We start from the raw sequence: 11,907 nt of genomic DNA on the forward strand, positions 1-11,907 counted from the left end.
CAATGACGTCAGCAGACCTGACGCGCGCGTCAGGCCTGCTGTGCTGGTGCACATGCTCCACTAACCCGCGGGTGACGCCCGGGTCAGCTAACCTGTCCACTTTTTTTTTTCAAAAATCAAATACTTTCTTTATTTATTTATTTATTTAATATTTTAATTTGACCTCACATTTCAAACAAATAGTTTATCTAATTTTTTTCATTTTATTTATTTATTTACTTATTTAATATTTAAATTTCAAAATACTAATATTTATTACTTATTTAATATTAATGTTAATTTTAAAATATATGAAATTTTAACTTTTGAAAAATATAAAAAATATTTTTTACGTCTCATAAAAAAAATAGGCACTTTTTTTGTCATATAAAAATGAAAAAAATAGCCATATTTATTGTTAATTAAATATAAAATTTTTGATAAGTTTTTCAGATATATAAAAAATATTAGTAATAAAACTTAAAAAAAGACATAAAAAGTAAGGAAAAAATTTCGAAAAACGAATGCGTATCAATTATGTACTATATATGTATCAGAGATGTATCAATTATGTACAGTATATGTATCAGAGATGTATCCAATATGTATCAAAGTTGCATCATATATATTTTTTAAATATCTTTTGTATGTATCAAATATACATCAGTTGATTCAATTAAATTGATAAAAGAAAAAAATAACAATTTATAAATTTAATTAATTCAATTAATTAAACTTCAATTTACTACATCTAAAAAAATGTATCGTAGGTATATCAAATATGTATATTAAATATATATGTAAAGCATGTATTAAAATTTCCGATAAGTTTTTGAGACGTATAAAAATATTAATAATAGAATTTAAAAAAAGACATAAAAAATAAGGAAAAGGTTTCGAACAACGAATATGTATCTATAGTATCAATTATGTATTGGATATGTATCGCAGATGTATCGCATGCGTATCGAAGATACATTAAATATACATCGGTTGATTCAATTAAATTGATAAAAAATAATTAAAATTTAATTAATTAAATTTTCAATTTACTACATCTAATTCACTTCTTAATTCAAAATTTAAAAACATTAATTCAATTATTTAAATTTTTAAATTTAAATTAAAGTTAATATTTTTAAAATTTATTTAGAACGAATTAATTTTTACCATAATTTAAATAAATAAATATATACATAATTATTTATGAAAAGAAATATATAAATAATATTTTTAATATATTTAATAAAATAAAAAATACATTTAGTGCCTTATGAATTGTTCAAATTGAACAATCCAAAAGACGTGTGTCTTTTGAATTGTTCAAACTTGAACAATTCATCTCTCTGACCCGCACATCATGCGGGTCAGCTATGCTAGTGCACCAGCTAGACAAAGTGTCAGAAGGCCTGACGCGTGTGTCAGGCCTTCTGACGCGCACTCCTAGTTCAGCGCGATATGACGCGCGCTGATTTAGTCAAAAAATATGTACTGGCTGTAATATTTTGGTGTTTTTTTAATAATTTTTTAGAAAAAAAGGTAATCATGTTATGTGGGCCCAAAAAGTGTCAACTTCTGTAATTATTCCAATATTTAAATACCAAACCTCAGGGACTTTATTGTAATTGTACCTTATTATTTTGGTTGAGATATTATTTTCCTTTTCTATTATTTAATTTGTCAGGTAATTTTATCCATTCCCGCCACGGCCATACCTTCACTCACTGCCGATTACCACAGATGCCTCCGTTTCTCCTTTCCTTCCGACCACTCATCTCCTGCCACGCCTCCACCGCCGTACTTCCATCCTCCGCTCCTCGTCTACCACCGCCACCACCGAACCTCACCACCGCCACCACTACCACCACCTCCTCGCCTGCATTGACATGCGCCTTACACTGCCCTCATTTCCAATCGTAAGCACTCTAGCTCTCACTAAACTCATGTAATTAGTTAATTAAATCTCTCCATTTGAAGCTGATTAACTTCATTTTATGTTGCTTAATTCAGATGTTCTGGTTGCACGCAAGAATTCAATCTGCACCGTCCGATTATAATCAACGAGGCTACTGAGTTTTTCGAAAACCTCGGAGTTTCTGATTTCACTTTTGATAGCTCTAGATTGGTTCGTCTTGCGCGCCTTATAATTTTGAATCCTTTTAAAAAAAAATGTTAATATAGAATAAAATAGTATAATTTTACAATCTTAAAATTTATAGTATAATTTTACTCACTTTATAAACTTTTTGTACAATCTTTCCCAAGTTATAAAAAAATTCTGAGTCCGCCACTATTACTGGACATTATTCTTTAATGTAATCAATGTTTTCGTTAAGGGTTTTACTTTGATACTTGATGTGTGCAGTGGGGATGGAGGTGTCGTGCAAAATTAGCTGTTCGTGGTTCTTCGATGAACCCTTTGATTGGTCTATACGAGGAGGGTACTCATAATGTAGTTGATATTCCTCAATGCCAAGGTATTGGTACTTTCTTCTTTGTGTTTTTCTTTTCTTTGTAAATTTTATTTATTTATTTATTTGTGTCTTTTTGATTTGATGTTATTGCAGCCCATCATCCAAGTATTAATGCTGCCGTTGAATTACTTAGAAAAGGTTTTTTTTTTTTTCCTTTTTTTACTTTCAGTGTATCCTTGAATTTGTTGCAAAATGCTTACTTATTGAATATGTTCTTTTTAGGTATCACTGAATTGAATGTTGAGCCTTACGATGAAGATGAAGGGACAGGAGATTTACGATATGTTCAGGTGATTCAGCCGTCATTAACATGAGAAGCATCCGAGTAGTTAGTTAATTGGTAGATAATATATGGATTGTCCGTTTGTGTGGAAGTTTTTTTTCTTATAATAACTGTGAGTTTGTTAATCACATGTTTCTTGCAGATGGCTGTAACGACTTACAATACTTCTCTTCCTGCCTCAGAAAGATATAAAAATGGTTTAAATTTCTTTATGTCCGATTTTTATGTTTTAATGCAATTCAAGAATGTATGGTTTTCGAAATGGTTTAAATTTCTTTATGTCCGATTTATTTATGGTTTTCAAGAATGTATGGTTTTCGAAACTATGTAGTCACCTTGTTGGTCCTTTTATTCCAGGTAAAGTACAAGTTTCTTTAGTTTGGAATTCCAGAAATGAGAACGCTCCTAATTCTGACAAATTAAATTACTTGGCCAATGTGAGCTTAGAACCTTCCATTTTTCTTCTTCGACTGTTACTTATTTTATATAAAGTATTGATTGCATTTTGTGTTTTTGCAGTACTTATGGAGAAATGGTGGACCAAGGAGTGCAGTTTGTTTCATTCACTCTGTATGGGCCAACTTTCAGACATCATATAACAATGTAAGTTGGGAGTTCCTTAGTCATGGAAACGGTGTTAATAACAAATTCAGTATCTGTGTTTTCCTTATCATTATGATATTTTAATAAAATTGAAGTTGCAGAAACGTATTATGTTATCTGATTTTATATTTCAGAGTTTAGGTGGCCATATAAAAGTGGTTTTGGCTGCTCGGAGTATATAATTGTTAACCATATTCTTCATGAAAAACAGCTTTAAGTTCAAAGATTATCTTCTTTATTTGTTAGGTTAGGGAAAACCTGCTACAGTGGAACTAAAATGAATGTTATTGGTAGGTTAACAACTCTGTGGAGTAGGGTCATTCTCTTGTCGAAGATCTGACAATTTGTTATATAGCTAATGTTTTCTGTCTGAAAATCTCAATACTCCTTACAAATGATGCAGATTATTTTTGGGAATAGGTGGAGACATCTTTTAGGAGAGCAAGACTTCTGGGAACATGTTGGAGGAATTGATATATCATTAGCTCCATCCAGTTTTGGACAAGCAAATATACGGGTACACCAAATTTCTAACTAAACATAGTCTTCTATTCCTTCTTATTTGGAATACATTCTCCTACAGATAGAGTTCCTCTTTAACAGAAATTGAAATATATGGGAGTATTTGTATACTTGTCACTCTCTGCTGCCTTATGCCAGACTTTGTTGTATCCTTCACCGACACTCTTTTCTAGGCTTTTGATGCATTGCTGCGGAAGTTACAGAAGTTTGTCCCTTTTGGAACATCTGTTACTGATTTATATGCTGGAGCTGGTGTCATTGGGCTATCGTTGGCGGCCTCAAGGAAGTGCAGGCAAGATTTCTTCTCATTCTAAGTACTCTTGACCTCAACTTCTTAATGAAACAATGGAATTTAGTGTAATTATTGGGATTATTACTTTGCAGATCTGTTAAATGTGTTGAGGTCAACAAAGAGTCAAAAATATCTTTTGAGAAAACAGTTGAACGCCTTCCGAAGTCCGTAGATAGCAGCATCAGTTGGCATCAAGCAGATACTTCAGATGTTAGTGTCTAGTGTGTTACAGTAATTTTTGTGCTATCATATTGTCTAAAGCTTATCACGTAGTCTTGCTACTATTCTAATTTCAAGAAGCAATTTAAAGCTAATTATATAATTCTGTTGACATGTGGTGTAGGATCCTGTATCTTGGCTTAGGGGCTCTGAAGTAGTAGTTGTTGATCCTCCTAGAAAAGGACTTGACTCGTCTCTTGTCGATGCGTTGCGGACCATATCATCATTGGAACGGAAAGCTATGTCGTCCTCCATAAGGTGATGCTATCTATCTTGACGTTTTGGGCACGGAGTTCCAGAAATTCATTGGTTTTCGCATGTAGGCATTATATTTTTATTTTCCATAGGCTAAACTCATCCCAAGGCCCCTGTACGAAGCCCCTACCCCGACAAACTTATCTTTCCGCTCTTTATACTTGCCAAATTTTGATTTTTCATACCCCTTCGCCAAAAATGTTATATTCCGGTCCATATACTTGTTGGCACTTTTGTTTTTCCTGTCCACACAAAAGGGCATGAAAATCGAAATCTGTCAAGTATAGGGACTGAAAAGATTTATTTTTCGGAGTAAGGGCTATCTGAACAAAAGTGGTAAAGTACAGGGACCTCAAGATGGGTTTTTCCTTTCCATAGTTGTGCTATTTATGCCAGCTGCTGCTTAATTGATTGTTTTTTCAATTTCAGTCACGATGCAAAGATCAAAGATGAAAAAAGACCATGGATTTTACGCGCAAAGGAAGCCTCAGTTGAAATCAGAAGTAAAACAACATTGGAGGACCCTCAGTTGCTACCTCAAACGCTTATTTATATAAGTTGTGGATGGGAAAGTTTCAAAGAGGTGGTGCAATAGAAGGGGTTGCTATCACATCCCATGGAATTAGTAATATTCTGTTCTCATCTGAGATCTATTTCTCAAGCTGATTTTGCACCTCTTATCTGACAGGATTGCTCCGCATTGTTGTCGAGTAAGGCATGGCGTTTGGAAAAGGCTTATGGATTTAACTTCTTTCCTGGAACCCAGAGGTAATTACTTCTAGACTTTTGTGATTAGTGATCTCACTTGATGTAATTTAATGCGATCTACTGTTTACAATCTAATTTTCACACGACTTGAAAGGCATCATTACGAGCATCTTTGCCATATTTGTTTAGAGCAGTTTTTTCTGTTTCAGAGTATCTTTGATAATTTAAAAAATTCCGGGCCCCTTAATTGCATAGGAAATACTAGAAAAGGTGCAAACTGAATTTGCAGCTATTTATAGCGCATGCAAAAGGTCGTATAAGGATTCAAAAGTTATAACAGTAGTGGAGTTATTTTATCTCACCCATCAAGAATTGCTGGGTATTTCTAAATACTAAGACACTTCACAGAAGCACCTTTTCCATTTTTAAATAGCAAGAGTAGGGTCTGCCAAATACCAACAAATGGTCTGCTTACTGGATATGTCTGTAAACTTACTGTTTCGTGATTTCTGATCAGTAAGCTATTATGGATTGTGGTTGCAGCATTGAGATTCTGGCTATATTTAAGAGGGGCCAAAGAGCAAGCCTGAAGAAGACGAAGACGAAGAAGAAGAAGAAGAAATCAGGAAAGAAGAAAAAACCTCATGAGGAGCTTGATTAGTACTACAATGAGTTTCATTAATCCCTGGAAGAACTCAAGTTTTGAATTGCACTACAAGAACATGAAAGCTTGAATAGGCAAATGAACTGTTACGTAAGAAGGAACATCCAGGATAAGCAGAATATTAATTACAAGAAGACGTTCTGTTATGTTCTAAATCGGTGTACGAGGAAAATGAGATATTGAAGGGAAGGTTAAAGGGTTACAAAATGAATAGCATTTTGTTTCAGCATCTGTATCTCGCCAATCTCCTGAAAATTTTGATGAAAGAATGTAATATTTCAAGAACCTGTTGCTTCAGGTTTGTATCATTATCTTTCTTAAGGCTAATTCAATTATGTTGCTAGCTCATCGCCTCGTCCTGCGTTCAAAAGTAATTTAAATTTTGTCACTTGATTGGCATTACCTTATTTATATATTTATTTAGAATTTCAGGTTGAATACCGATGGAGCAAGATATTGCAATTCCAGTAGATAATATTTATTTTAGGTTATGTTTGATTCGCGGAATGAAATACATGTGAAAGAATAGCTATTCCTTTGGAATGAAAAAATCATTTTCTACTTTTCTTTCTTTAACAGGGAAGGGATTAGGCATTCCGGAATTTTGGGAGTCAGTGTATCGTTTAAACTGATTTCGGCTCATTCACATAGTCTGTCTTAATGCTATTATGCATTATTTGCTAGTTAGAATTTTATATTATTTAAGTGGTTGAACCATAAATGAGTGGCTTTGCAAGTTCGGCTACCGTTTCAGTTTTTAAAATAGCAAGAAAATTTGAACTGATGTAAATGATATTAATGTTAGGTAACAAGGGGCATCAAATGCCAGGAATATAATCTTTTTTGGGCATTCTGTTGTAATATCTATTATTGTGTGAGTTGCACAATGGAAGGGAAAGGGTGTAGAAAATGAATATATAATATTTGCATCCCACAAGAATTTTCTGAAAGAATGTGAAACTCAAGGCAAAAAAAGTGACGAAACAATGGGGAAAACTCTAATAAATCTTAGTGTCTCTTTTCTCTGTCCTTGGGTCGAGCCAAATGAGGGAAGGCATTCAAGATGTTGTGTGCCCTTAAGTCCTGTCTTGTTAAGATTCCCACCACTGGAGGTACCTACATAATATCACGGAAACAGAAACGAAAAACTGAGAAACGACAAAAGTGTTTACGGCAAAAAAAAGAAAAAAGCTGAAACGTGGGCTTGAGAAGTTTCTGTGTCTACTTTTGAATCCTAAGTTAGGGAAACCGTTAGTATGGAAGTGACATGATGATGAGTAAACTTACCCCAGATGCTTCGTACTTGGGAACAATGAGCAAGTGTCGAAGCCCTACTTGCCGGAAAAGTACCATTGCTTTCGCTACTGACATGCTCTCGACTACTGTGTAAGGTGTGGTATTGGTAAGAGGATGCAGATCAATATACATTTCCATTTCTTCCCTTGTTACAGCTACCTCCTCAATCTTCAATTCCCTTTCCGACAGATCAATCCAAGTGAACTTCTGTCTAACTTCCGAATCTTCTGTTCTTCTTTTCTCTCGCAGGAACCATTTCTTCTTAAGTGCTTGAACAAGGTGCGCTCTCAGGATTACTCCATGCAGTTCTGTCGCGCCAGCAGCGAGCCCCTGAGGAGGCACCACTTCATAATCTACAACTGGGAACCCATTATGCGTGGTATTTTTTAGTACATCGACAACCCGGGACACCTTTTCGACTCCAGAAAGACATACCAGTGGCGGTTTAGCATCAGCTAGCTCACCTACTGTGATATTTCGCATCCATGGCTCGGGATTCGCATCTAAGAAAGGCAAACCTTTCAGGTCCAGAATAATGTCATAAATGCTCGGATTAAAGCTGTCTCCTACTGTTTTAGCTATCAACAGGACAATCATTGTTATCGGAAGTAACAGCAGATTGTTGGTGAGTTCCAGGAAGATTACGCAGAGCGAAACAGTCATCCTCATCGAGCCAGCCATAAGTGAGGCTGCACCAAGTACTGCATAAAGACCCTGGTCGAGGTTTGTATATGGTCCCATGGCAACACCAAGCAGGCGGCCGTATGCTGAGCCTATAAGGATGATAGGGAGGAAAAGACCTGAAGGAGTAGCAATGCCGAAGGTAAATAGTCCCAAGATGCAGTAGAGTACGAAGAAAATGAGAAGGGATGAAGGGAGAAATTCATGGGGAGTGTTTGAGGAGAAAATGTTTCGGACTGCGTCATCATTTGTCGTGAGGAGCAGAGTTGCAAGGTCATTGTAGTGGCCGCTCGGACAGTTGAATTGTTTGAAGTTGCCTGACCGGTCATTTGTAGGGCATAACTCTGCTACTGAGGGATCACAAGGTTGGCATTTAGCAAGAAATGGGAGACCGTATTGACATACTGAGGTAAAGAGTGAGACAGTTAAACTCAGAAGTAGCTTGTATATTTTCCCTTTCCTGCAATTAAACCAAGTGGTCGTCAATTGTCATTCTCAGCATGGTTCAAAACATAATTAAACATCCTTGTGAAGCAGATATACAATTTGACAACTATATTGCACGGAAACAGAAAACTGCTGAAATATAAAAACGGCAAAACCAGGTTTTCATCAGTAACTAAGAGCTGGTCCTGAAGCCCCAAAAGCGCCAGGGACCGGCATAATTCGTTAGCACAAGGCAGCATAAAGACTGAACAGCACTTCCCTTCCTTAGGGTAATGAGCCGAAGCTTAAGGGGGTTAGCCTAGTAGAACCGACTTCTTACGAAGCCTTTCCCCGTCGAGCTCTTCCTTCACATTCCTTACAATAATAGGTTCTAAATATAAAGTTCCGGAGTTTCAGAAATCTTTCCAAAAACGACAAATAAACGTGAAAATATAGGACTCAACAAGTTCCTGTGCAACATAGCTCTACTGTAATGAGTATTTTGAAGCAGAATTAGGATCAGATTGCTTACTGGTTAATGAGATTGTAGAGCCTGAGAATTTTATGAAGAACATGGTTGTAGAGACTGCCCAAAAGACCACCAATAAGGCCGATAAAAATGACCGGGAGAATATCCATGACATGGTAGCTCACCGTAACATCACTCACATCAAACATGATCAACCCACCTTTACCAAATAGTCCACACTGGCCTGACTTGCAGATTTCTATAAAAGCCCTGAGGATTACCACCACTACTGCTGTGCTGAAGAAAGTTCTCCACAGAAGTGAACTCCTCCACCATGTTGCTACCTCTTCAAGCGCAAACAGAACACCACCAACCGGGGCACGGAAAGCTGCACAAACACCTGAGGAAGCACCGCAGGTTATGATGTCCCTGCGATCCCTGTCGTTGTTGAAGTAGCGAAGCCACCGCCACTTGACACGGTGGTTATCAGACCCTCCTTGGCCTAGTAAGGAGGCAATGCAACTGCCTATGTGCACCAGAGGCCCTTCTTTCCCTAAATCTAGTCCAGCAGCAACTGCTCCTATGCTTCCAAATATCTGCAACACCAAAATTTGATAAATTTCGGCTTTCTTAGATTATCCCACATCTATGTTTACACGAAAACAAAAACGCTCAAACTGAAAACATAAAGCGGAAAATGGGCGAAACGCTATCTTTATAAGAATAGCTTACAAATGTATAAAGTTTCAGAGTATTTTCTGAAACGGAAACTGAACTCCGAAAGATAGGAGGTAGCACGGACACTTCATTCAATCAATGTGTCCCGTTTCAGAAACATTTCGGACACCTGATATGAAACTTCATTTTTTACATGGAAAACTTTAAAATAACAATGTTTCGCTATACCCGTGTCCAAATTCTGTTTTCCCGTGTCTGTCTCCGTGCTACCTGGGATAGTACTGAACAAGTTTTCGCGCAGCATACCACAAGTAAGAAAATCCAAACATTTGGCTTTGACTTTGTGTTACATTACTCTTTGGATATTCTTGATGGGAGTGATTGCACAGTAAAAGCTTTAAAGGGAACAAAAGCAAGACAAAACAGTGATGAAAAATATGTGGATGGGGACAAAACTCAAGAAAATGGATCTCCCATTATTACCACACAAATGATTGTTCCATTTCTAGATCTAATTTTGCTAAACTAAGCAAAAGGAATAGTCTTCAATTAAAGTTTCATATGTCCAACAACTTTCATTTATTCTTTTGAATGAATTAAAGCTGTCTCTTCTACTATTTTACCATAACTAGATTTGATTAAACAAGATAGTACCCGAATTCGAAACTGACCTTAACAATCAAAGTGGTAGCTCCAAACATATTAGGAGTATCAATTCCATTCAGATAAGCCTTAATCTCAGGGATACCAGGGCCAGCAGCAGTAGGTGCAAACCACACACACAAAGAAGATGCAAAAGCAGTCAAAACAAGATTCACCCCAGTAAAATAGGCCAAACCCAGTAAATATCTGCAGCCACATAGATCATGACAAAAACCATTACATCACAATTCAAGATTTAAGACATAAAAACAAAAAGTGAGCACTGGTGCTGAACCTTTCATTCTCTATGAACTTGACAACAGCAAGAAGCTTATAACCAGCAATATTCTCAACTGCAAGATTGATGAGAGTAGCAATCAAACCAGTCAAGAGTCCAACAAGAAATGCAAGAATCCACTTCAACAATATATACTGCAAAATCTGAACACTGGATCTACTCCTCCAGTCATGTTTGAAAAGATCATTCTCATTAATTCTGCATCAAGAAAACAAAAACCAACAATTTTGTCAGCAAAAAAACATCAAGAAATGCCAAAAAGTAGTGATTTGAGTGGAGTTTAATAGATCATTATCATTAATTCTGCATCAAGAAAACAAAAACCAACCATTTTGTTAAGTAAAAAACATCAAGAAATGCCAAAAAGTAGTGAGTTTTGAGTGAAGTTGAATTACTCATAATCTAAGCTTTCAATATGAGAAACTTTGGAGCCAATAATGGCTAAGGGAGTGGAAGATAATGTTCTGTTTCTTTTAAGAAGTGGCTGGTGAAGTGAGTTGCTTTCCGGGTCTCGTTCTTCTTCTTGATGATTAGCTTCAATGGAGTGACGTGGTGTTCTTGTTTCTGAATCATCCTCCATTGGAACTGTACAAGGTTCTGTTACAAGTGGATTGGTAAAGGGAAGATAACACTTATAATGCTGACTAGAGTTCATACATACTCATTGCAATATACTGTAGATATGATGACAATAATGGTATTTTTTTAAGTTTGAGATTTCTTAGTATGTTTTGTTATTATTTTATGGAGAGTGGGAACAAAAGGTAAATGGTGAATGAGATCCAATCATTTTGGTATTTGGTAAGCTTAATAAGTACCTTTTTACTTATTTGTATCATTTAAGTTATGATGTGATGAGTGGTAATTAAGGAATTTTTTATGTTTAGTGGATGTATGTATCCACTAGTTTGGATGATGGAGGAGTTTTATTAATGTTTTACACTAAGCAATGTGTGGTGCATATAAATGATTAGAGAAAGAAAGAGAGAGATTGAAGAATATTTTGATCAAAGATTATATCAAAAATACATTTAAAGAGTTTAAAGCAATAATCTCAATCAATAATAAAAATTTATACTCCTTTCGTCCCATAAAAATAGGTCAAGCTTTTATTTTGAACGTCACAAAACATAGATCAAGTTTTCATTTTATAGTTAGCTAAGTTAAAATACCAATTTTATCTTTTATTAATGGCTTAATTATTTAAAACCCTCACTTTAAACTTTTTTTCGTTCCTTGAAAAAAAAAACCATTTATACTCATTTTTTGATTTTTAATTTTCATCACTAACCAAAAACATTAAAGTATACTCTTTTCATTTGAAAAAAGTTTAAATAATCATTCATTTTTAACTTATATACTAATTAGGCATTAATGTTATTAATAGTACAAAAATACTATTTTCTTCAAAAAAAAAA

The 11,907-nt window shown here is 35.4% G+C and overlaps 2 protein-coding genes across 2 annotated transcripts; one reads left to right on the plus strand and one right to left on the minus strand.

Annotated features, from left to right (window-relative positions):
* The first annotated feature begins 1,653 nt into the window (after positions 1 to 1,653).
* LOC126680203 (uncharacterized) lies at positions 1,654 to 6,347 on the plus strand. Its single transcript, XM_050375260.2, has 15 exons — positions 1,654 to 1,895; positions 1,990 to 2,104; positions 2,345 to 2,456; positions 2,547 to 2,591; positions 2,676 to 2,743; positions 2,879 to 2,933; positions 3,094 to 3,173; positions 3,256 to 3,339; positions 3,743 to 3,856; positions 4,035 to 4,153; positions 4,246 to 4,363; positions 4,497 to 4,630; positions 5,057 to 5,210; positions 5,316 to 5,395; positions 5,879 to 6,347. The coding sequence occupies exons 1-15, from the start codon at positions 1,720 to 1,722 to the stop codon at positions 5,994 to 5,996; spliced, it is 1,572 nt and encodes a 523-aa protein (XP_050231217.1). The 5' UTR covers positions 1,654 to 1,719; the 3' UTR covers positions 5,997 to 6,347.
* A 539-nt stretch (positions 6,348 to 6,886) lies between these two features.
* LOC126680202 (chloride channel protein CLC-b) lies at positions 6,887 to 11,223 on the minus strand. The gene is made up of 6 exons (XM_050375258.2): positions 10,885 to 11,223; positions 10,487 to 10,687; positions 10,221 to 10,398; positions 8,935 to 9,467; positions 7,287 to 8,436; positions 6,887 to 7,115 (listed from the first exon to the last, which is right to left on the minus strand). Exons 1-6 carry the CDS (start codon positions 11,142 to 11,144, stop codon positions 7,008 to 7,010), a joined length of 2,430 nt encoding a protein of 809 aa, XP_050231215.1. The 5' UTR covers positions 11,145 to 11,223; the 3' UTR covers positions 6,887 to 7,007.
* Between the last annotated feature and the right edge of the window lie 684 nt (positions 11,224 to 11,907).

The sequence above is a fragment of the Mercurialis annua genome, linkage group LG5, assembly GCF_937616625.2.
Source record: "Mercurialis annua linkage group LG5, ddMerAnnu1.2, whole genome shotgun sequence".
In the NCBI taxonomy this organism is placed as follows: domain Eukaryota; kingdom Viridiplantae; phylum Streptophyta; class Magnoliopsida; order Malpighiales; family Euphorbiaceae; genus Mercurialis; species Mercurialis annua.

Bases quoted from the DNA above. Each gene is read 5' to 3' on its own strand.
- LOC126680202 (XM_050375258.2), bottom strand. From the start codon at position 11,144: ATGAACTCTAGTCAGCATTATAAGTGTTATCTTCCCTTTACCAATCCA. The intron at 10,688-10,884 runs GTAATTCAACTT...TTCTTGATGCAG, and splicing joins ATTGAAAGCTTAGATTATGA to AATTAATGAGAATGATCTTT. The intron at 8,437-8,934 runs GTAAGCAATCTG...GTTTAATTGCAG, and splicing joins CTCTACAATCTCATTAACCA to GAAAGGGAAAATATACAAGC.
- LOC126680203 (XM_050375260.2), top strand. From the start codon at position 1,720: ATGCCTCCGTTTCTCCTTTCCTTCCGACCACTCATCTCCTGCCACGCC. The intron at 4,631-5,056 runs GTGATGCTATCT...TTTCAATTTCAG, and splicing joins GCTATGTCGTCCTCCATAAG to TCACGATGCAAAGATCAAAG. The intron at 5,211-5,315 runs GTGGTGCAATAG...CTTATCTGACAG, and splicing joins GATGGGAAAGTTTCAAAGAG to GATTGCTCCGCATTGTTGTC.